Source organism: Ursus americanus, chromosome 8 (genome assembly GCF_024610735.1).
Source record: "Ursus americanus isolate L20-20 chromosome 8, mUrsAme1.1.p, whole genome shotgun sequence".
Lineage (NCBI taxonomy): Eukaryota > Metazoa > Chordata > Mammalia > Carnivora > Ursidae > Ursus > Ursus americanus.
This window is the reverse complement of record NC_142134.1, coordinates 53,510,142-53,535,059: the sequence shown is the minus strand read 5'-3', so window position 1 is coordinate 53,535,059 and position 24,918 is coordinate 53,510,142. Positions and strand designations below refer to the sequence as shown.

Below are 24,918 nucleotides of genomic sequence, written 5' to 3'. Positions count from 1 at the left end.
TCTGTCTGTAGGGGTTTGCAATTCCAACTGAAAGAGAATCACTAGGAAGCTGTTAAAAATAACCAATCCCTGGTCTATGTACAGTCCTTCCCCAGGGAAATATACAGTTTCTTGGGGGAAGGATACTTTTTTCAGATGGGAGGGAGTGTGGTGTTTTAACGAAAATTGTTTTATTTGAATGTGGAATCAGTAGATTGTCTGATGTTAACAGTTTCCTTTTAATGAAATTCCAAATTATAACAGAATTTCTTCCTGCATTGTGACTTGCAAGGTACATGTTGGCAGTGAATTAGAATAAGACCCTTCTATATTTCTTAAACTATTTGGTGTTAGAGCTCCACATGTTACTGCCTGTCAAGTCTATTCAGTGGAAAGGCCTTATGGTTGCATGAAATGAGTGATTCTGCCCAGTCCTGGATTAGGCAGAGAGATCTGGGTCAGAGGGAGACCTCTGTGTGTCTAAAGGATATGTAAGCTTTGGGCAAGTCCAAACTGGGTTCTGTCGAGCCTCCACCCCGATGTGTGTGTATGGAGAACTGGATCCAGGTTGAAACAATGAAGACTTGATGTCCCTATTTCACCTGCCAGCACACTTTCCCATTGTGACTGTGAGATCCAGGATTTGATCTTTGATTCTTTGTGTGTGTGTGTGTGTGTGTGTGTGTGTGTGTGTGCAAGAAGTGTGATTTTTATTCTCCTAAATTTAATCTAATTTCTTTTTTGCCTCCCCATCTCCTGCCCAACTGGCAGAAAATTTATCTCGGTCGAGAATAATTCAGGAGTTCTTTCACCAATTTTGCGTTCCCTTCATCCTCACCCCAGAGTTGCTTCTAAGTTCTGGGCATTCTCGTAGAGCTCCGCCTGGGGATTGGAGCGAAGGAGTATGGCGATGTTTGTCTTGGGTTCAGCTGGTCCTGCTTGTCCTCAGCTGCCCTTGCACTGCCATCAAACTATGTTGTTGCCTCGGAACCTTCTGGTCTCCCTCTAGCTGAGCTAGTGCACATCATCCCCAGGACACAGGACAGTTTCAGCTGTTCTCTCAAGGGTCTGTTGGCCAGAAGCTCAATTTAAGCCCCAGGTCAATGACTCTCATAATACTAGTGCATCTCAAACTTGAATGTACACACTAGCCGTCTGGACTCACAGTAAAATGAAAGTTCTGACTCTGTAGGTCTGGGTTAGGCCAGGGCCTGATTCTGCACTTCTAACAAATTGCCAGATAGTGCCCAGGCTGCCGGTTCTTTGAGTAGCAAGGTTGTGAGGGACAGAAGGGCTCCCAGTGTAATGGAGTTGTCAGCCTTTATCTTTTCTACTTAGTTGGGGAAGTGATTTGCTAACAGGGAAGGATTTGGTTAAATGGCTGCATATGTCCTCCTCTTCTTTAGCTCTTAATTTCTTTTTTTAAGTTTTTTTTTTCTTTCTTAGAAGTAAACTCTGCCCACAATGTGGAGCTCAAGCGCACAGCCCCTAGATCACGAGTTGGATGCTCTACCCAGGCACCCCCAGCTCTTAATTTCTTTAGGGAGTATCACTGCTTAAAAGCACAAAGATGCCCCTTAAGGTGCTCCTAAGGCCCTTTTCAGTTACCCAGGTAAGCTCTGTTAGAACTCTTGGCTTTCCCCACGCACCCTACCTGGAGGGAGAAACAAAAAGATGACATCTCCGTCACCACCCCCATCCTGTCCTCTTGGCAGTTATGCTCCTATGTAATCCCCCTTGCCTTGTGCGTGGACTGAATTTATTTCCTCGCATTTTAATGAATAGAATACAGCAGAAGTTTTGGGCTGTCAGTTCTGGGATCAGTTTATGAAATGACTGATTTCCTTCTTGGACATAAGCTCTTTCTTGGATCATTTGTGCTGGCGGGTGCAAATGGCCTTTTTATGAGCAGTCCTATGGAGAGGACCACATGAAGCAGCAAGAAACCGAAGTCCTGAGTCCAACAGCCTGCAAGGAACAAACTGTGAGCTTGGAAGTGGATTCTTCAGTCCCAGTCCAGTTTTGAGATGGCTGCAGCCCCAGCTAACAGCTCGAACCCAGCCTCAAGAGAGACCTTGGGCCAGAGTGGCCAGCTAAGATGCTCCTGGATTTCTGACCCACAGACACTTGTGTTTTAAGCTTCTCAGTTTTGGGGTAATTTGTTCTGCACCAATAGAGGATATCCTCACCTAACGCAGATGTCAGATATTTGGAGATCATTACGAAGTTCTGTTGGCCTATCTGAAAATAACGCACAACATCACAAAAGGAAGAAGCAGCAGAATTCTTGCGCTGGGGTTGCTATTTGGCCTGATGAACTCAGTGAGTGGCTCAACATGACGCATGTATTTACGCTTTGGCTATCAGACCTTTGGACACTTTTTTTTTCCAACTTGGAACTCTAGGGTGCCTTGAGTTAGAAACCTACCTTAACCTTTGTGGCTATAAACTGACTACACTGTTTTATCATCTTGCCTTGGGAGAGAAGAAAACTGGTGAAATCAGAATTTCTCGCGCGGCTGAAAGCTGCGGGCGGGCAGGAGCTGGAGCTTCTCTTCCTCCCCCCACCCCCCTCAATAGCTCAGTTTTCTGACTCTCAGAAAACCACCTTTGATTATACAAAGGTATTAGGGGCTGGGGAAACACTAGTCCTTTTGTTACCAGCAATCTCAGAGCTTTTAGAAAGAAACGCTGTGGGGGTGGGGGGGTAACCCCGGTGAAGTTGGGCGGGCCTTGTGTTAGCTCAACTCTGGGGCTTTTACCAAACCTGAGAGAGAGGAATTCCTAGTTTTCTGAAAGTTGTTCGACTCCTCCTCCGGCCGCTGCGCAGCCTGGGGCACCCCGGGGGAGAGCGACCCCCGCGCGTCCCAACTTCCCGCCCCGAGCCCAGCGTGGGGGTGGGCGGGGTGGGGGCGGGGTCGGCGGCGCTCCCTCCCCTCCCCTTCCCTCCCCACCCCTTCCCCGCGCTCTCCCCACCCACTTCCCTTTCTCGGCCGGCCGGGCGGTCCTGCGGGCGCGACCTCTCCGGGCAGTGACGAGCGGGGAGGAGCCCGCCGCCGCAGCCGTCGCCGTCGCCGCCGCCGGGGGAGCCATGCCCGCGCCCCGCCGCGCCCCGAGCCCGCCCCCGGCTACCCGCCGCCTCACGGGCCGGCGGCGGGAGTGAGCGGGAGCGACGGGCGAGGAGCCGCCGCCCGGCCCGCGATGTCACCATTGTTCAGCTGGGTGGCCAAGGTAGGCGGCGTCGGGGCAGCGTCGGGCCGGCGCCCGTTACGGTGGCGGATGGCGCTGGGAGCCGGCGTCCCAGCGGGCGCGGTTCCGGGCACATTTGTAACCGTCGGGCCGTGAGGGGGTCTGGAGCGCGGGGAGCGCCGGCGGCTCGGGGGTGGGGGGGGGCGGGAGGTCTGACGGGGCCGGGACTGCCCGCGGCGGGGGGACGTCCCGCTGCCTGGGGACAGCGGCCGGAGAGTGGCGGGCGCCGCTGGAGCCGTTTCCCGGGCGGTTCTCATTCATTAGTCAGCCGAACGGGCCAGGTGGCGGCACGCCCATTTCACGGGTGGGGAGAGTGAGGCGCGACGCCCGGACCCAGGTGTTCGCACCTGGCGGCCGGCTGCTTCTCTCCCCCCGCAGCCCACCACGCGCCGCGGATTCTCCGCGGGGTGTTTCCGCCGTGGCGGGACCTTGTGTGGCATCCTCCTTGACACAGGTTTGTGCCTGGTTGCCTGGGATAGGGCGCAGCGGATGCCAGAAGGCTGGACTTCGTGCACACCGAGACTATCTGTCCTTTGTTTTGAACGCCCTGATTTCAAAGGTTCGGTGGTGTGAGTTGAATGTACATTCTGTTTCCGTGAAGTTTTATTTTCAGAACATTAGCGCTTTTAGAATAACTGAGCATTACAAACCCCTGCCAATTTCACTCCTGCTAAAACGAAGGGATTGGAGTAGATTTCTAGAGTTCCCACCAGCTTGAGAACGTGGAATTATTTTTACACTTCCCGAAGTACCGGCAGAACAACAGGGCACCATTCTCACGCTCCACGGACTTACACTTAACTCCTGGCGTGTGGCAGGTTGAGTAATTAACTCTTATTGGGAGAACCCGTTAGCCATTATATGGCCCTTTACAAATAATAATTAGGTGGTGGTTATATTTTCTAGTTATGCAGTGCTGTTAGAGTGCTGGTTTTATAATAAATAACCTGTTCCTGAGCCAGATAAGGCTTTGCCTATCATTTAAGTGCTAATAGAATGGAGACACAGAAACCAGATTATTAGGCACTGTATTCTATCTTATCCTCACCAGAATTTTCACTTCCTGAAACACAGCTGGTGGTAAATGAAAAAGTTTTGAGTCGTTGTAGTTTTGTATTGAAAAAATAAAATGATAATGTCCAGATTTTCTGCTTTGAAGTGATAGCTAATTAGCTTTTATAAATAATGCTGAATTTAAAAAATGATGTTAGGTAGTTTAAAAAGTAATTCAGTATGTCTGATTATATTTTATTTTGGGTTGAGGATTTGAGTCTGCTTGTATACTGTTATACTTTATACCATAAGGCCGAAGGGAGAAACCAAAAAACCCAGACTTACTATTTTTTTTTTACTCCAAAATCAATAAGAAGTCTAAAAAAACATAGCAACGCAAAGAACTTATTGCTCCTACTGTTTTGTGGTTTTATTTACTTTTCCAAAACATATTTAATAAAGATGTTTTTCACTATAGGAGTGAGGTGGACTTCTGTTCACGTTGGCCTAGGAGATAACAGTGAAAACACCAGACCAAAGCTTTATTAAAAAACAAAACAACCAAAAAACAAAACAGTAAGGACTTTTACAAAGATTGTTAGCTTTCTCTAACTGGCAATACTTCTGAAAAAGTTACTTAAATGAACTTATGTTGATAACTTCATCTCAATTCTGAATCATGTTATTCCAAAGTTATTTAAACTACAGAACAACAAAACTATGAAATGTTTTTGGAGCACGTTTATCAGTTGTCAGCAGAAAGCGTAGTTATTTTATATTTCATTTCTGCTAGGTGGTGTGCCATTATAAATTGCATTCTGAAATTGATTTTTATAGACATATGTTCTGTGAGTTTTTAGAATATGAAATTATTTGAAAGTTCATTTCGGGTGGTTATAGACGATAAGTGACTTTCTACGGAACCTGATTTGGTTTACTGATAAAAGATAAGGCATCAACACAGCAGGCATTATAAACCAGGGAATATTTTAAAGGCAGAAACAGGAGATCCAAGTAAGATACACAATGTGCACAATCCCCAAGTACATTTATATTTGACGTTAGAACGACCATTTGAGAACACATAAATAAATATGAGCACATACCTCCCACAAACACTTGCACATCTAATTGCTGTTCTATTTTGACCTTTGCAAACTGTGGTCCAGCACCTGGTAGGGAGAGAGAAAGGGGTGTGGACATGGCTTGGTGCAGATGGATACCTGAATAGGAATTTGTTTTTCTCAGGTGCTGCATTGATATTTTATGAGTATTGAATATGTAGAGTGAGCAATTTCATGGTATAGGAATAGAGCCCAAACAAAGAAATTTATATTAAAAAAAGAGAAAAATTAAGATGCTCTTTCTTTTAAGTTGGACATGGCCCTGGAACAGTAGGGCAGGTGTGCGTTGTATTACAAATGGGGCAGGTTTTATACAGGTGTGATTTCTTGATTAGTCTTTCATTGGGGCACGTGAGTTTTTACATAGTTTACAAATAAAAACAGATTTCTCAAGCATCGTGATTTTTATACTAAACGCACAGATGTCCCTAGCCACCTGGCAGTTTGGAGTATTTCTGTTGATTACTTCTGTGTCTCCCATGCATCAGTTAGTGAAGACTGCTGCAGAGCTGCCAGATAACTTTCTGAATTTATTTGGATTCGCACCTGCCTGTAAAGATACTGGCTAAGATTATTGCTAGTATCTCAAAGTAGTAGATTTTAAATATATATGTTATTCAGTCAGGTGAAATGGAAAATGAACCTAAATATATCCACAATTGGTGTGTTCTCAAATTCAAGTGCAGTTTCATATAGTTTATGCCTTGTATTTTCTTTTTTTTCTATTTATTTATTTATTTATTTATTTTTGATGTAAAGTTCGATGATTCATTAGTTGCGTATAACATCCAGTGCACCATGCAATACGTGCCCTCCTTACTACCCATCACCAGCCTATCCCATTCCTCCACCCCCCTCCCCTCTGAAGCCTTCAGTTTATGCCTTGTATTCTTTTCTAGTGCTCATGTATTCACCAGATGTTATTGGGTACCTTCTATGTTACCAGGTACCGTTCATGCCCTGAAGGAGTTAGTTCAGTTTGCACAATAGGCTCTTATCTTTTATTTATTTGTTTTTAAGATTCTGTTTATTTATTTGTCAGAGAGAGAGCCCGCAAGCAGAGGGAGCGGCAGGCAGGGGGAGAAGCAGGCTTCCCACTGATCAAGGAGCCCCATGCAGAACTCGATCCCAAGACCCCTAGGATCATGACTTGAGCCGAAGGCAGATGCTTAACCAGCTGAGCCACCCAGGCGTCCCTAGGCTATCCTTTAAAAAGTGTGCACACTGGGGACCTAGTGGATAGAGCATGTGACTCTGGATCTCAGGGTTGTGATTTTGAGCCCCATGTTGGGTGTAGAGATTACTTACAAGTCAAATCTTTAAAAAAATAGAAAATAAAAAAAAAGCGTGTACACTGAAGCTTTGTAAGCCAAATATTTAAAAATGCATTGGGTAAGGAATCCTTTTGTACAACAGTCACTAATATTTTATGTGAAACCAGGTTTTTCATACTTTGGCCTTGCTGAAAACATAGGTTTATAGCAATTATTCATTCAACAAGTTATTTAAGAAATGTGTTCAATGCAGATATTTACTGGGCACCTAGTATATGCCAGGTTCTGTTTGAGGAGTTGAAGATTTAGCCGTGACCAAGGCCCACCAGGTCCCTTTCTTCCTGGAGCTCGGATGCTGGGCGGGGGAGACTGGACAGAACCAAGCAAATAGATAAGCAAGGTAGTTGCAGGTGGTGGTAGGTGCTAGGGAGAAAAGTAAGCAAGGAGCTTTGGTAGGGAGCGGCCAGGGACTGGGGTGGCAAGGAGGTGGCAGTTCCTCTGGGGGTGGCGGTGGGGGTGAGGGTGCTGCTGGGCGGAGGGAACAGCAGGGACCAGGGCCTGGAGGGGGCTCCAGGTGGGCATGTTAAAGCAGTGGGAAGAAGGTAGGTGTGACTGGAATCCGGAGAGCTGGGGCCAAGTTGTGGACCCTGAGTTGGGGAGGGGCAATCTGGGCCAGGCCCTTAAGGGCTCTGCAGGCACAGGATTCAGGGTTTGGATTTGCTTAAGTGCAGCAGGAAGCCGTTCAGAGGGTGTGAACCTGAGGAGCGCTGTGGGCTGATGGATACGTTGGGCGGAAGCCTACTTGGGCTGTAGCAGGGAGTGGTAGTGGTAGCTTAGACTTAGGTAGTAAGGAGGGGACACCTATGGAGACATAATTGTTCTTTATCTTCTGAAATGACGTGACCCGGTGGCTTTGCTATCCTGTTTGTCTGAGACTGGTGCAAATGACGGGGACACTAATCGCGTCTGTGTTGAATACAACTTGCCCTTGGTTTAGCTGCCTGTCAGCAAGGCTTTCAGGCCCAGTTGTGTCCCTATGCCAGTCTGGTTTGTGGTTTCCTGCAGACCAGAGCAGCCCACCTTGCGTGCCTCTGGCCAGCCGGGCTTGCGGGGGACAGGTGCCCAGCAGCCTTCCTGGAAGGCGTGCGTCTCTGGTTACAGCTGGGGCTCAGGCGGCGCTGCCTCCGCCTGCTTGTGTCAGGTCAGTGCTGTGTTGGTGTGTCCTAGCTCAATGTGATGGATTATTTAAAAATATAAAAGTATTTTTTCGGTAGACTTAGATTATGTTTAATTAGTGGATGTTTGAGTTTAATAAAGAGGGGAGAACTCCTTGTCCTAGTCAAACCACTCTTTGACTTTGAAAAATTTGCTGCCTCTGCTAAGCAAAGCTGGCATAGCCCAGACCAGGATTTCGGCCTGGCTCCTGTGGGACCTGTTTGTCTGCTGGTGGCAGCAGCCTCTCTTTGGGAACTCCAGTTGCTTAGAGTAACAACACCAGGGGCACAGGTTGGTTTTATGAAAAGAGACGGGAGAGAAGCAGGAATAGAAACCCTGCCTCATCCACAACACATGGTGAGCTCAGAGCAGATCTCATAATGACTAAAAAGCAAATTAGTTTTTTCCCCTAAACAAATTCCCTAAACTGACCTTTTTTTTTTTATAAAGATTTTATTTATTTATTCGACAGAGATAGAGACAGCCAGCGAGAGAGGGAACACAAGCAGGGGGAGTGGGAGAGGAAGAAGCAGGCTCCCGGCGGAGGAGCCCAATGTGGGGCTCAATCCCGGAATGCCGGGATCACGCCCTGAGCCGAAGGCAGACGCTTAAACGCTGTGCCACCCAGTCGCCCCCCCAAACTGATCTTAACTTATATAAGGTCTCTGCCTTGGTCTGTTTCTATCTAAGCCCTTCTCCTCCTTCACCCCCTCCCTGAAGCATCTCTGATTATTCATTCATTCCTTGGATGAATATACTAACTGGGGTGGAAAATAGCCCCTGAGGCATTTTCTCGTGTGGAGGAGAGCCTGCCAGCCTGGGGGAGTAGGAGTGGCTCTTGCTCCAGTCTGAAGGAGGCTGAGGATTCGCAGGGAAGGTCAGGGTGTCCCAGGTGGCTGGAGTTGCACGTACACAGGCCTGGAGGCATGCTGGAGAGACCTCAGTCCCAGGCTGCTGGTCAGGCTGGCGGGAGAATCTGTAGTAGGGAGCAGAGAGGAGGAGACTGGACAGGTGAGCAGCTGCCAGAATGCACATGACATACAGACCCCTTCAGAGGGGCTGACATTTGATGTTGGGTCAGTGCCCTGCGCCCCCCCCCCCCCCCCCCGCCGCGGACCAAAGCTGATCTTTTTCCAAACTCCTGTAGCCGTGCGGTCCATCCTGTATGATGCCGCGCGGTCCGTTCTGTATGATGCTGCGTGGTCCATTCTGTATGATGCTGTGCGGTCCGTTCTGTATGATGCCGCGTGTTGGAGTTGTTTGATTCTTTTCTCTCCTCTACTGGCCCATAAACTCTATGAAAACAGGGGTGGCGTGGTCCTGTGTACTGGTGCATACAAATCACTTGGGCATCTTGTTAAAATAGAGTTCTGTTCTAGTAGGTCTGGATGGAACCCAAGATCCTGCATTTCTAACAGGCTCCCAGGTAATGCTGACGCTGATGGTCTGGGGACCACACTTTGTAGCAAGGTTCTTTGTATTTTCTGTTGTACCCACCATTAGACATAGGAGTTGCTTACAGTTTTTGAAGCAAATGCCATGATTTCAGATTAGTCACTTATATCTGGGAGGAGGATAGTGGAAATAGTGACCCATGAAATAAAACCTAAAAAAAAAAATTAACCTTGAAATGGAGTGTCTGGGGAGTAGAAGTGGAAGGAAAAATTTGCACTGCATGCTCTTGTATCTTTTAAAAAATGTCAACATTTTATGTATTAACTATTCAGTTTATCAAATTTAAAAAATACTTAGGTCTTTTTTCTTTTTCAGTGTCTTTAACTTTACCCCAAATACCATTAGGATATTGTCTAGAAATCAGATTATTATTGACAAATTGACTCAAATTGCCCTCCTGTCTTTTCTTTTTTTTAAATAGACTTAATTTTTAAGAGCAATTTTAGGTTCAGAGCACAACTGAGCAGAAGGTACAGAGAGTTCTCATATACCCTCTGTTCCCACACATGCACAGTCTTCCCTGTTATCAGTATCTCCAAGCATTTGTTACAGTTGCTGCACCCACATTGACACATGATCTCGGAAAGTCCCAAGTTTATGCTACAGCTCATTCCTGGTGGTGTACATTCTGTGCATCAAAAGTATAACGGCATGTATTTTTACTACCATACAGAATAGTTTCACTGTCCTAGAAATCCCCTGTGCTCTGCCTGTTCATCTTGTCCTTCCTCCCCAACCCGTCAGTCACTGTTCTTTATGGTTTTGCCTTTTCTACAATGTCCTATAGCTGGAATCACATATCCTTTTCAGATTGGCTTCTTTCACTTAGTAATGTACATTTACGTTTCTTCTGTATCTTTTCATGGCTTGATTGCTCATTATAGTTCTGAGCAACATTCCATTGCCTAGATGTACCATTGTCTAGAAGGGCGTCTCAGTTGCTTCCAAGTTTTGGCAGTTCTGAATAAAGCTGTAAACATTTTTGTGCAGGTTTTTGTGTGGATGTAAGTTTTCAGCTCCCTTCAGTAAGGCTGGTGACATCAAGAAGAATGATTGCTGGATTATATGGTAAGAATATGTTTAGTTTTGTAAGGAGCTGCCAAACTGTCTTCCAAAGTGGGTGTGCCATTTTTGCATTTCCACCAGCAATGAATGAAAGTTCCTGTTGCTCCGTATCTTCGTTAGCATTTGGTGTTGTCAGTGTTTCAGATTGTGGCCCTTTTAATGGGTGTGTAATGGTATCTTATTTTTCTTTAATTTGTGTTTCCCTGATGACATAATGTGGAGGCCCCCCTTCCTTTTTTTTTTTTTTTAAGGAGGAATTTTTTTTTTTTTTTTTTTAAGATTTCATTTATTTATTTGTCAGAGAGACAGCCAGCGAGACAGGCAACACAAGCAGGGGGAGTAGGAGAGGAAGAAGCAGGCTCCCAGCAGAGGAGTCCGATGTGGGGCTCGATCCCAGAACTCCGGGATCATGCCCTGAGCGGAAGGCAGACAGTTAACGACTGAGCCACCCAGGTGCCCCGCCCCCTTCCTTTTGATTGTTAACTTTTAAGCAGTAGAAATAATAAATTTGTCCTTTTGAATGTTATTTTATAATATACGGTGGTATTTATTAAATATATAATAAAGTTGTAGAAAAACAAACATTTAAATGGTTATGTTTGTATCTATACTTAAGTATCTTTAATTTTTTCATTATTTCTGTTACCTCTGATTTTGCTATTGGGAGCATGAAACAGCCATTTGCATCATTTTGTTAGATTTAAAAAAAAGACATGATGGAAAAGAATTTCCTTAGTTTTTATGTACTTTGGTACTTCTTTTGCAAATTATTTCTATATCTGTCATGTTATAATGGGATTAGACTGCTAGGCCTTGTTCATTTACTTCAGTTGAGCTTGGCTAAGTTAACCTCTAGCCTTTCTCATCTAAAAAACGTATTCCCTATTCATCTTTTTAAAGATCCTGTTTTAAAATTGAGTAATGTCAAAATCTGCATAGGAAATTGTGAAGATCATCTGCAAGGGTAAACTCTTTGAAGATGGTTGAGCTCGTAGTTTGTCAGCGTGTTTTGTGCAAGTGTGGTGTAGGCACGAGGATCCAGAGATGAGCAGGACAGGGGCCCAGCCTTTGAGCAGCTTGCAATTTAACAGGGAGAGGTACACCTGTGAAGGTGATTTAGCGAAATCATACAGATGTGTGCACAGGGAATCATTCAGCTGGGGATTCAGGGAGATTTTTTTGAGGATATGAGATCTGAGCTAAGTCTTTTTTTTTTTTTTTAAGATTTATTTATTGGGGGGGAGGGGCAGAGGGAGAGAGAGAATCCCCAAGCAGACTCCCCACTGAGCGCAGAGCCCCACACAGGGCTCAATCCCAGGACCCCGAGATCTTGACCCAAGCCGAAACCGTGAGTTGGCTGCTTAGCCCACTGAGCTACCCAGGTGCCTCCTGAGCTAAGTCTTTAAGGAAAGGTGATTGAGTCACTCCTGTGTGGTGGATGAAAAAGAATTGGTAGGTTATACCTGTGGTAGTTTTCCAGCATGTTTTGGAATCCTACAGGGTTGCTTTCCCAACACTGTTGTCTTGTTTTGAGACCAACGATTTTTAACCTTGGGGAAAGCAGTCACTTTAAACAAATGACCCTGATACAGGGAGATTCAGAGTTAAGAGTGGCCCTTTCCCTTCAGCCCGGCGTGCCCTAGGGCTTGCGCCGCCTCTCTGTAATGGAGACCGGGGAGGTGGTCCTTCTGTTGCAGCCAGAATGTAGTTCCATTTTCTCTCTTCTCCATGAGAAAACCGAATCCCAGAGCAGGGAAGCAACTTAGTTTGAACAAGATCACGCAGCTCATTGTGGCAGAACTTAAACCCAGCGTCTTGGACCCCTGGCTTTTGCACACCTTGTGGATGCGGCCCTGCCACTTTGTTTGCACTTTTTTCTTTATTTTGCTAAAATCAAAAGTATGCATGTCTATTAACATATTGTATTTCAGAATACTTTATTTAATCACCCAACTGTTTACATGTGTATTTCAGAGGAGGTCCAGGTGCCTGCAGGGAAACAGACAAAGGAAGCCTGAAGTTGAGCAGTGGACTGGGGTGGGTAGGGATCCTCTGTCGTAAATGCTCAACGGCCTGGGAGGCCTGACCAGTGGTGTGAGCTGTGAGTAGGAAGAAACCAGGGCCCAAGTATTTGAAGAGAGTGGAAGTTACCCATGTCCGGTGTGGTGACACAGCCCCCTGGTGCTGGGCTCTAGTGACCTGCTGATTCACTTAGCGCTGTATTTCCTGGAGGGCGTCCTGTGGGAGATGGGGTAGGTGTGTATAATGTGTCTCTTCTCCTGTAATAGGGGAGATTGAGTTTGTTCAGAGAAACATCATTTGCAAAGTGGATTTAACAGGAGAGAAAACTACATTAGTGTTAATGCAGCCGTGGAAAGGAAGAGCTCGATTGTGTTTTTGAGCACTTACTGTGTGCCAGCCGTTGTGTGGGGAGTAGTCAGCTTCCCAGTCATTACGGGCTGGGGGTGTTGTTCCCTCCTCCCGTTTCTTTGGGAAAATACTATAAAGAAACTGAAGTTCAGAGAGGTTAGGTCATTTGTCAGAGCTATTAAGGTTAAAGCTTGAATTGTCTGGCTGTAAATTCACATTTTATCTGTTGTACCTGTGCGATCTCTGTAATAAAGGGATTACAACACATGTTCAAGATATGAAGCAAGGGTGGTCAGAACTTAAAATATTTTGTCCCACCAAGAATTTGCATTTTCCTTCTTCCTTAGGTGAGAGGCATAAAATGTCCACCTAACTTGCTTTTAAAAATAGGTGTATAAGAGTGAAGTTACACCAGAAGTGGAACTACTATTTTTAAAAAGCCTGAATTTCATGGTGTTCTTGGTTAGGGAGGAAAGAGAACAGGAAATAAGAGGAAAATGGTAGGAAGATTGAAGATTGATGGTCAGGGACTAGGGGCAAATAAATGATGGTCCATCATTAAATGATGGATGAGATGACCATAGCCTGATTTTTAATTTTCTTACTGACTTGAGTTGTGGGCCTTTGTGTATTATCATGTATTATCTGATATTTTTCTTAGAGTACCATGGAAGCATGTGTTTAGCCTCTCTGGGAAATTCTCTTTGTGTTTAGAGACTATTTTGAATAGGCTCTCCAGAGACTTCTATCGCAGTGGACATTTTTTCAAGCCTGGGATAGTACACAAGACTGGAAGTTACAGGCTTGGGTTGGAGGCCCTGGTTAGCCTTGAGTTTGCTGTTTAACCAAGGCTAGTTGCCGTGGGGGTGAGGATCATTGCCCTGCTGCCATCAGATAGTCATGTTTGGGTGTCACGTGAGATCATGGAAGTGATGTGAGCCATTAAAGCACTTTTTAGGATAAGCTTGTCTAGGAAGCCGGGTGGGTGTAGCCATTAAATTTCCTGACTGAAGTTCTACTTCCCTGGGCCTCCGTCCTTGATCTGTAAAACGAGAACATTGTGTTGAATGATTGCTATAATTGTTCTCAATTTGGACTCTATTACTGCAAGTCGGGCCAGTCATCTTAGATTGTCCACCTCTGATAAGGAAGAGAGGGCCCCTGGAGCCGTGGGCCTGGGACACATCCCTTCTCCACGTGTCACCAGTGGAGGTGTGACCACAGACAAGTCCCTTCTCTGCAAGGATGATGTGTTCATCCACAAACTGGGGATGGTGGCTGTCCTCCAGGCGGTGGAGGATTGACCCATGTAATGTGCTGAGAACAGTGCCAGCTCCGATGAAGTGCTTAATAGGGGGGAGACATCACCATCCTCCTCATTTAAGTTAGGGGTGAAGACGACATCTGTGGTTGCTCCGTTCTGTTCCCTGTTTTCAAAGATGAAAAATTGAGCCCTCCAGAGGTGAGGTGGCCTTCCCGAAGTCAGAGCTGAGATTAAGGTGTTCTGATTCTTCTTAGCCTGGAGTTCTTCGTGTCACCTTGTACTTGCTATGATATGTAGATTCTTTGTTGTTTTATCACATTCTGCATGAATTAAGCATAAGCCCTGGTTCAGTAGTATGGAACAAGAGCAAAATGCTTTCGTCAGGCCTCAGGTAATTTAGATCAGATAAGGGGAAAATGGGGCAGAGAGAATTACACCGGCTTCTGCCACCAGCCGCCCCTCTTCCCCCTTGTGACCTTGTCCGAGGTCACAACTTCGCCTTGTTTTCCCCTTCCCTAAGATAGGGGTGGGGAGCAGCTGCCTGGCCATTTCCGAAGTCCTTTTCATCTCTCAAAATACTGTGGAGAATTTCTTCACTGGCAGGGCTGTAAGCCCAGGAAATAGTGTGCCAACCAAAGATGTAGATTCTCCAGTTTTGGAAAACTTTAAAAATAGGAAGGAAGTTTATTTGTTTAGCCGAGTTCATAATTGTAGGCCTGCCGAAGGCAGAGAATTGGCCAAATGGTATTTTGCGGAAGTTCTTTCTTACAGGGTGGACCTAGAGGAAACCAGTCATTGGGTGAAAATAAACTCTAAGGTCTGCGAGACAATATTTGCTTAGAGAGATTTACATAGGTCTGTGTGATGGTCACTATTGTGTCAGGTTTTTTTCCTGTATGTGTAGGTTTCTTAAGTTAGAATAGTAGAGATATAATTGTAAAGTTTGACTTCGGAAACACAAACCAGAAGCCTGCTTATGAATAATGACTTTGTGGCCCTTTGTGTACTGATTATTAATTAATTGTATGAGTGTGAAATATTGCTGATACTTTTACTGTGGTCACAACTCTCTTGTAGTTCCACAGATAGACATATTACTGAGTTTGTGGGTGAATTGAAGGGATTCTCTTCCGTTACTTGGAAATATGTGAAGGTAAAACATAGGAATTTATAGAACACTGGAGTTTCAGTAAACACAGCTCTTTGAGTCTGTACCACCTAATATTGGTTAGCTGAAAGAATATCATACCAAAGTTTGCTTTTGTCAATTCTGTAGTGTCTAAACCAGCTGAGACTGTGATTTCCGGATGTTCCCCCTGGGGAAAGAGTTCAAGGTGCCGGACCGCCGGAGCACCCACTTCTGTCTTACTGTTTTGCAGTTGCCACACCATCTAGGGTATTTTTGTGGTACTCCAGACATCTTGGCCAAGAAATTCAGCTTCTTCAAGTGCAGCATTGGTCACGATACATTAATTGTGCATCTTCTCTGTGCCAGGCACTTGGGACACAGATACCAAGAGGAGAAAGGCGCAGTTCGTGCCCTTGTGATGAAGACCGGTGTCCGAAGGTGCTAACACCGCGGGCCTGCAGTAAAGCTGGCCGAGGGAGAGGAAACCTCTGAGCGGCATTTGATACACAGAGGCGATCATTTCCCACATGCAGTGAATCCCACCTGACGATCTCGTTGTATCTCATCAGCAGGGAGGGTCAGGGCTGATCGGATGGTGCACTTCTAACTTAAACACCGTCTTTCTCAAAAACATTGCTTTCGGTTTGGGAGCCAGTAATGTGGTTTGGATGTGGGTGTTAAGAAGGTCTACGGTGTCCTGCAGTGCCTCTCTGAAGATTTGGGGGGGCTTTTTCGATCTAACAGTTTTTTGCTCTGATCCTGATTGAATAAACAGGCAGTGGAGCCCACTTGGCTCTTCTGTGTGGCAGAGAGGGTAATTCTACCCTCACGCCCTTTATGCAGACCCCTCGATGGGCACCGGAGTCTTCGTACTCACACAGTGCCTGCTCTTAAACTTGAAAGTGCAAATCTGATAAGGCTCGTGAGTCAGAGAGACTAGAAATCTGGGCACTGGCTGGTGCTCTGTTGTTTTTGTTTTGGGGAGGTTTTCTTTGGTGTGTGTTTGTTTTAATTTAATGGACCTAGGGGCTTTAGTTTAATAAGGAAATTTCAAACTGAAGACTTTATTTCCTCCTAGTTAAAAGCAAATCGTGGGGACCTGCTGCGGTCTAGAAAAAGAGTCCTGAATGGGGAGGGCCAGTTCTGTGCAGCCTGACTGACCAGATGCCAGTTGTCCAGCCCTCTGAGGCTCTGTTTCCTGACAAAATGAATAGGTTGAGGGCGCCTGGGTGGCTCCGTCGGTGAAGCATCTGTCTTCGGCTCAGGTCGTGATCCCAGGGTCCTGGGATGGAGCCCCACATCAGGCTCCCTGCTCAGCGGGGAGTCTGCTGCTCCCTCTCTCTCTCTCTGCCTCTCCCCCCTTCTCGCGCGTGCACGCTCTCTCTCTCTCACTCTCAAATAAAATCTTTAAAAAAAATGACTAGATTGAGTGAGTGGTTCGAGGGTCCCGTCCAGGGGATGAGAAAGAACATTAGGATGGAAGAAGCTGCATAAGCCAAGGCGTGAGGTAGAAATCCAAATGAGCAGAAGCCCAAGATAGTTTTGAGTGGAGTTGCATGAACTGCCCCGCCCCTGTCCCTGCTCGGTGAACTCACAGGAGGAGAGGATCGCAGCCCGCCGCGGAGTGTTCTGAAGGGCTGGCCTGCAGTGTTGGTTTTTGGTAGAGATTAGAGAAGCCCTGGAAGGTTTGTGAGCTGTAGGCTGAGGGCATCAGGGCCATCCGTGGAGAGTGGGGTGCATGGATCTCTATCCTGGGAGAGGCCGGGCAGAGCCGAGCATCGGCGGGCTTGCTGTGGTCTGGCTGGGGTGCATACAGGCTTAGACCACCGCTTGAGGTTTGGGGCTCCGAGTGGTAGAACACACACCGTGATGGCTGATGGCAGGTAGAGGGAGGAGAGAGAAGGGGAGACACTTCGCAGGTGTCGAAACTAGTTACCTGGAAGGCATTTGGGGAAACGAGAGTGGGGCCTGTTTTAGGGCAAAGAGATGAGCTTGATTTGGATGCTTTAAGGTCATGGTGCCTGAAGTCTGGGGAGTCTTAGAGGTGATTGGAAATTTGAGTTAAGTTGAGGGAACAATTCAGAGCTAGAGATGTAGATTAAAAAGATTTCATTTATTGAGAGAGTGAATGAATGTGAGTGGGGGTGGGGGCAGAGGGAGAGTGAGACTCTCAGGCAGACTCCCCGCTAAGCGCAGAACCTGATGCGGGGCTCAGTCCCACAACCCTGGGATCATGACCTGAGCTGAAGTCAAGAGGCAGATACTCAACTGACTGAGCCACCCAGGTGCCCCCAAGAAATTATCTTTGTCGGTCTTGGGGCAGTGCGTGCGTGAGATCCTGGGAGAGAGAGAGAGTAGAGAGGAAAGCAGAGGACCATAACGGGTCATCCCCAGGATGTCTGAGAAATGGAGGTGTGTTTTATTAAATACTTCTAAAGGAGCTAATTACGTTCATAAAATTTCATGACCCCATTCCTTCCTTTAGGGCTTATCTTTATTCTTTCCCTCTTGTAAGTGAAGATGAAGTCTCACTTTTGAAAATGTCCGGACTCATAGGACGCCTGAGTGGCTCAGTCAGTTAAGTGTCTGACTTCGGCTCAGGTCATGATCCCGGGGTCCTGGGATCCAGCCCTGAGTTGGGCTCCCTGCTTGGCAGCGAGTCTGCTTCTCCCTCCCCCTCTGCCTGTCCCCCCTGCCCCCACCACTGGTGCTCTCTTGCTCACTCTCTCTCAAATAAATAAAACTAAAATCTTAAAGAAAAGAAAATATCAGGCTTCAGAGACTACAATTCCCACTTGGTAGGTGGAATTCTTGTTCCCTGATTGTAGAATTAATCTGGAGTAGATCAGAGTTCAGTTACAGCAAGGCACTGAAACTTCTTGACACACATTAGCCATTCCCTTGGCATGGGAAAAACAACCCAGCTTTGAATACATTGCTTGCAGCAGCTCTTGGCTGGAGCAGCAGTCTTTATCTCTTGTCAGCCTTGGTTTCGGTGTTGGCTCTCTAGGAATGTTCCTGATTGTAAAATATCTTGTCTTGTGAAGATGAAGTCAGCCCCCCACCCCTGACACGTAGGGGAGCCTGAGCCAGAGAAGGAACTGTGCTTTCAGACTCCTGCTTGGTGGGAACCACTGACTGACTGCTCGGCAAGCCCTCGAAAGTGGTGGAAGCAGGTGCCCGTCTTTAAATGAAGCCCTAAGCCTGGGAATTGGAAGTCTCACTCTGAGCAGTGAGGACTTGCTCCCTCTGTCCAGTGCTCGAATCTTCTGGAGGGATGCTCAGCATTCCTCAGGAAATCCATAACATCGCACATAGCTCTAATTGAAAGATGTTTATATTTGCAGCAGAAATCTTTCTCCCTTTATGTTTCACCACCTTGCCTTCCAATTTGTGAGCAAGAGCCCTAATGCCTCCTCCCTGAGACTGATTTGCAAAGGCTTCCGGGCATCCCCTTCCGACACTGAAAGCCCTGTTCTCCATTCATGGAATTGCAAGCACCTTGTGACTCTTACTGCTGCTGCTTTTAAAGTCTACTAAAACTGAAAATGGAACTTTATGTGGCCCAGTCAGTGGGAAGGTTGGTGAGGCTGTGACCCCAACCCCTTAATGGAAGGATGACATTTCTCCTAATGCCATAGGCTTTTTGTTCCTTTTCATTCTTTTGGTATCCAGGCCGTTCTGCTGGCTTATCCTGAGCTTATGGTCAACTAAAATCCTTAAATCTTTTTCACATGAACTTTTGGCAAGCTGGGTCTGCCCCATGGGTACTTACTTACCCTGCTGGGGTTTCTGGTTGGTTGGTTGGTTGGTTTTTTGTTTTTGCAATTTACATATATCACAGTCTTAACATATGTTCCTGATGTTGGGATTTTTTGTTTTTCTTGTTTTCATTCTATATTCTAATTTATTTTTATAGAATAGTGGAATTTTGGAACTGGAAGTGGTTTTGAGAGTACTACAGCCTATTCCCTTCAGTATGAAATGAGTCAACCGCTTTAGGGAAACTGGCCATGGAGGTTTGGTTGGATCAGATTTTCTTTCGCACACACTAGGAAGGTGGGGTGGGTCAGGGAGGAAGAGAAATGTTAGCTGAGGGCTGGGCACTGGTTATGAATGCAGGCTTGGGTTACTTCTGTGTGCAATTTTATACTCTTTCATTTTTGTCTTGTGTGTTTCTTTTATTGATTTCCTTCATCTCTGAAAGCAGAAAGAATTAGCCACTTAGTCTACTTTTGTGGTTTGTGCTAGGATACAGTCTGTTTTACAAACACATATTGAAGTTATCTCACATTTATAACTTCTGAGAAAGCCAAGGAGCAGCAAATAGTATTGTTATTGTTACAGTTGGTATTACACAAAGTTAAAATATGTTAAGTGGAAAACAGATTAGACTGGTTCTAACTAATATCCTTTACTAACCAAAGTTCTGATTTGCCTGTTGATCAAGATTACAGAAAAGGAATGGCTGCTTGGTGAGGAGAGTTTATTTCAAGGTAAATTGATATGCGAGAAAAGACCTATTTCTACTACTGATCTGAGTGAAGTTCAGGATTCCTGAACATATGTAATAGGTTTTATTCAAGAATGCAGTCCGTGTTCTAAAAGCTAGTGTGGTGTGTTTAAAAACGGTACGTAATTGATTTATTTATGACATCCCAGATTGTGATTGAGTCTGGCAGTCATGCATTAGTAAGTTTAAATTTCAGACATTTGCTTGGCAATTGCCGGGGACCTCACTGATACTGTGACAGGGCGGTGACAGGGCCGTGACCGGGGCTGCTGCGTGTGCCGGAGCAGGTGGCATATGGCACCAAGGCAGAGCCTGAGATCAGCCCACACCTGGTTTCCCAGAGGCTACCACACACGGCTTGTAGTATGCGAGGGGGAAGGACAGGGTTTTGGCTTTGAATGATTGGAATGGTGCCTTGAAAAAGGCACCGCAAATGTGAGGGGGGTAGCCTATGCTAGAAATGATTTTGTGACAACACGCTGTTGTCAGGGGATTCCATACTGTGTCCACAAATGTCATAATTTGAATTACATTCATTGCAGTTCCTAGGAAGTAGCGAGAATATTTGTCTGGTTAATAAGGTTAATGGTTATCTAAACTCAAGTTTGAACTGTCAGCTTCATACAATAGACCAGTTCTTGCTATTATCACAATTTTGATTTAAGCTAAAATTTTTGTCTTGAGTAATTACCTAGGCATATAAAAGGACAGTCTTGAATATTGCTGTTAGACTGTCATCTAAAGTTTTTAGTTTCTATAGATGTTTATGTTTATTTTTCAGATTGTATTTCATGACTTAAAGGCTTTTGTATGTTATGTAGTGAAGCATTTGGGGCCACTTAGAAGTGTATGCCATTTCACTGGTACTATTGAAATAATTTATCATCATATATTTACAATGACAATTTTTTTTTCCCTCTCCACTCCAAGTAGTTTTGTCCCTGGGAGGCCTCGTCTAATAACAGTAGAACGTAATCGCTAAAATTTCTTAAAGTTTAAGAAAAATGCACTTTTTAAAAAATGAAGAATAATCTTTAAGATTACAAAAGCATTACATGGAAAATTATAGAAAAATAACCTACTGATAAGCAAAGATAACAAACCACCGCATTCCTGCTACCCAGAGACTACGACGGGCAGCCCCTCCAGATCTTTTCACATTGTATGTCTTTGGCTGAAAATAAGTAGAAGAAAGAGCCGCTCTTGAACACACGCTGCCTTTTTTTCAGTCTGTTGGAACTTGTGGCCAGAATGCCCAGGGGACTGGGGGCTCAGCCGGTGGGGCCACGGCACACCCGCTTCTCGGTCCTCACCGTTTCCAGTGCTGGCTGGACAAGGAAGCAGCCTTGAGGAGGGCGAGAACTTGCTAGATTGTAATCCTAGATTGTAATCTGTGCTCAGGTTTCTGGAGGTTTTTTGTCCCCATGGGTGGGTAGATCTGCTAACCTGTTGGCTCTCCCATCCGCTTGGTTTCGTGTTCTTGCTGACGTGTTACCTTCTGGTTGTAGTTGATTTCCCCCTTCTCTGCGTGTGCGTGCCGCCACTGCCCCGAGCGGAGGAGGCTGGGGAGGAGGCCTGTGTTTCTCCCTGCCAGCTCCTTCATCACTCATGATGCAGTCTGGGCATGAGGACCCCCTCAGCATCCTCCGGCCCATCGTCCTCCCCACTTACTGTGGCCCCCTCTAGCTCCTCTCCTCTGTAAGGCCCTGTGGTCCGCTGGGAGGCACATGGGCCCACCCCCACCTGTCCCACCCGGGGCTTGTAGGCAGGCCTGGACAGACTGGGTGCCGGGCCTCTCCTCCCCACTGCCTGCTCCCCAGCAGTGGGTGCTTCTGCACTGTTCACCTGCCGAGCGAGGCTGCTGTCACTCCCAGGGCCTCCCTCGCCTTGTTTCCTAAATAGTGTCCCGTCTCAGCCCCACTCCTGGTGGTGACGTTTGCGTACAGCCCTGGTGCCCGGCGCAGACCCCGACCCAGGAGAGTCTGCATGTCTGTAAAGTGGAAATGCCTTTCTCAGAGGCTTGATGGGAGGATTCAGTGAGATAATCTGTGTGAAGCACAGTGTCTGACACAGTTAGTGCCAGGAAGTGGTGTTAGTTCCTGAGATGCTGTATGAACTTGATACAAGTGAAGGTGTCCGAAGTTTGGCTTTTCCTCCTGATAGTGTGCACAGGGTTATATGAAATATGGGGGCTGGACCTGATTTCTCTACCTGATTTTAGGTGAGGTTAGAAAATAAAGCCCTTTCATTGTTCCTTTCATTGCTATTTAGAGTTTACCTATAGCACTTTGATGTATTTCAAGTAAATATGTTTAAATTGAGTTTAATTAATATTACAATATCCACTTTGAACGTTAAGGTGAAGAAATCGAAAACTGCCATTTATTTTCCTCCCACATTCAAGTTGTGTGTTAAGTAAATGCTCTGACAAGGTCTGCGTGGCCCACACAATGAATTAAACACTATTCTACCTTTACCCAAAGTGTGGTGTGGGAGATAAACTCAGTGTGTTGACCTATGTGACAGCAGAGGGCCAGGTTCCACGGGAACCTGGGGAATGGAGCAGAGGAGATGTTTGAGCTGGATCTGGAAGAATGGGCAGGTGGTAGTGGAGAGTTGGTGGAGGGACATTCTAGAATAAAGGCTCCTCTGTTGTCAAATGTGAGCCGCAAGCCAAATAAATTTCCTGAAATGAGGATTCAAAGGTATTTATTTTGTCACATTTTTCCTCTTCTCCCATTGGCAGGGATAATATGAAGTTTACAGTAGAAAATAATCTTCCATCTGTTTGTTTATTAGACTAAATTGTCAGATTCAAGGACTAGCTGGGCAGTAAATCACATCAGACTTAAATTTGAGTCTTGGTAACATTTGAAAAGAGTTGTAATGTTTTTATATTGATGAAGAATTTGCATTATGTAGAAATTAATTCCATAACTCTAACTAATGGACACTTGGGTTTTACTCAGTTGGAATTTACTCTCCATATTGATGGCTTCATTCCATTTTAATTTCTCTTTGTAGATTTTGATGGCTACAGCTTCTGGTGCAGCTTTCCCACTTTCAGTTGGATTTGCGTTTGCATTGGCATGGTGTGATGGCTTTGTTGCATTATTCATATATACAGTAAATACGCACTCTGGCCCCGGGAGACATGCCTGGTGGTGGTGGTGGTGGTGTTATCTTTGAGTTAGTTGTATGTACCTGTTTCCCTCTGCGCTTCCTTTAGTCCATGGGATCTGGGCTGGGGAATGGGGTGGTCCATGAACTAGGGGAAAAAATTGCATCTTTATTTTTACTGACTTGTAGCTAAAATTTAACATTTCCTTCAATTATGAATTCGGTCATCAAATCCAGTAGCATTAGCAGCTTCTGTGACAGTAACATCAATAAAATCAGTTATTTTCATATTGCGTTACAGTAGTTATACATTTTTTAAAAAATTTCTTTGTTTAGGGGCACCTGGGTGACTCAGTCAGTTAAGTGTCTGCCTTCAGCTCAGGTTATGATCCCAGGGTCCTGGGATCAAGCCCCGAGTTGGGGCCCCCTGCTCAGCCGGGAGTCTACTCCTCCCTCTCCCCCTCCCCCCACTTGTGAGTGTACATGTGCTTTCTCTCTTTCTCTCTCTCAAATAAAATGTTTAAAATTTTTTCTTCGTTTGAGAAAGAGAGTGCATGTGGTTGTGCATACACAAGTGGGGGGAGGGGCAGAGGGAGAGAATCCTCAAGCAGACTCCCCGTTGAGTGAGGAGCCCGATGTGGGGCTCGATCTCAAGACCCTGAGATCATGACCTGAGCCAAAACCAAGAATCTGATTCTTAACTGACGGAGCCACCTAGACGACCCTACAGTCACACATTTCTAAAAAATACTGTGGATGCGCATCATTACTGTGAATTACAGCATTTATTTGACTTGCCTCTAGATCGTGTCAAATATGGTAATAAGCACATGCTATATCATAATTATTTGGATAATTCCCTTTTAGTATCATTAAGTGCTTTTGTATTCTCTTGTATTCTATTTTGTACATTTAAAAACTTCATTCTGAGAAGTGTCTATAGGCTTCACTATGCTGTCACTATGCTTGTCTGAGACACAAGTTTAGAAACCTCTGCTTTGGTCCCTGGGATGCATTTGGGAGAAGAGCATGCCAACATTTGCTTAGGGAAGATTGGTGGGAATGTGGGATATGTAACAAAAAGCTGAGATCCCGGCTCTCACCCGAGATGCCCACTAATCCCATATAGTCTTGCCTGTTGCTCCAACCCACAGGGGTACCCAGTTCAACACAACCTCAGTAGCTCTGCTGGTCATCGTAATACATGCGTGCTGCAAAATAGGAAGGGTTAAACTTCATTCTCTGTAGTCTTTAAATAAGATATGCTAAATGATTCCCATCTAAAAATGGTGAAAATAAAAATAGCTTAAGTGTTTAAAGGGGTCAGCCTTCAGCTGTCTAGAAAAGTCTTATAATCCAGAAGGACTTAGTCCCACTGTTTCTGGTTTACTATTTTTACAGCATTTGTTCTTCGGCAAATACTTGTTGTTCGCATACACTCATACACTGTGTTGGAGATACTACAGATTTATTGTGGTTCCCTTCTAAGATCTCCTTGAGATATTTGTCATCACTGAAAAACCTTAAAGTCACTACATTTTTTTCTTTTTTAAGATTTTTTTTTTATTTGAGAGAGAGAGAGTGCGTGCACACACGGGGTGGGAGGCACAGGGTGATGGAAAGGGAGAGAGAATCTCAAGCAGATTCCTTACTGAGTGTGGAGCCCGACAAGGGGCTCAATCTCAAGACCCTGAGATCATGACCTCGGCTGAAACCAAGAGTCAGACGCTCAGCCGACTGAGCCACTCAGGTGCCCCACTAAATTTTTATTTTGAATTGCCATCATACATTGAGCAAATTTATTGAGTACTTGCTGTGTGCCAGGCACTGTGATGGGCACTTGGGGCTACATCAGTGAACAAAATAGACAGTAATTCTCTCTGAGAGCAGACATTCAGGCATCCAGGTGCCTTATGCTCTGAGGTCGGTGGAGCTGTTCTGCGGGCTAGAAAAACTGCTTGCCACCCACAGACCTGTGTATTTTTTAGGCAGTGGTTTCCACACTCTGTTTCTGTGGGTCATTGTGATACCTCAGGGCTGGCTGAAGGAGGGGAAAGGAATGTTCTGCTTCTCCAGCTCCATTTTAATCAGAGCATTCCTGATTTTACATATCTGGGATTGCTGGAAGGTTGGGTTGGGGTGAGGTAGGGGAGAGTTCTTCTGCTACT

At 45.6% G+C, this 24,918-nt stretch overlaps 1 protein-coding gene across 6 annotated transcripts in view; it reads left to right on the top strand.

Moving 5' to 3' along the window:
- Positions 1-24,918, top strand: part of TBC1D1 (TBC1 domain family member 1) — a 223,451-nt gene that overhangs the window by 70,130 nt on the left and 128,403 nt on the right. Inside the window, exon 1 of one of the 6 annotated variants that reach the window (XM_045816362.2) lies at positions 3,024-3,210. The exons of the other annotated variants lie outside the window; for them this stretch is intronic. Within the exon in view, the coding sequence (XP_045672318.2) occupies positions 3,181-3,210 (30 nt within the window). The 5' untranslated portion in view covers positions 3,024-3,180. Of the gene's footprint in view, positions 1-3,023; positions 3,211-24,918 lie in introns of those variants that run through there. 6 annotated transcript variants of the gene reach the window in all.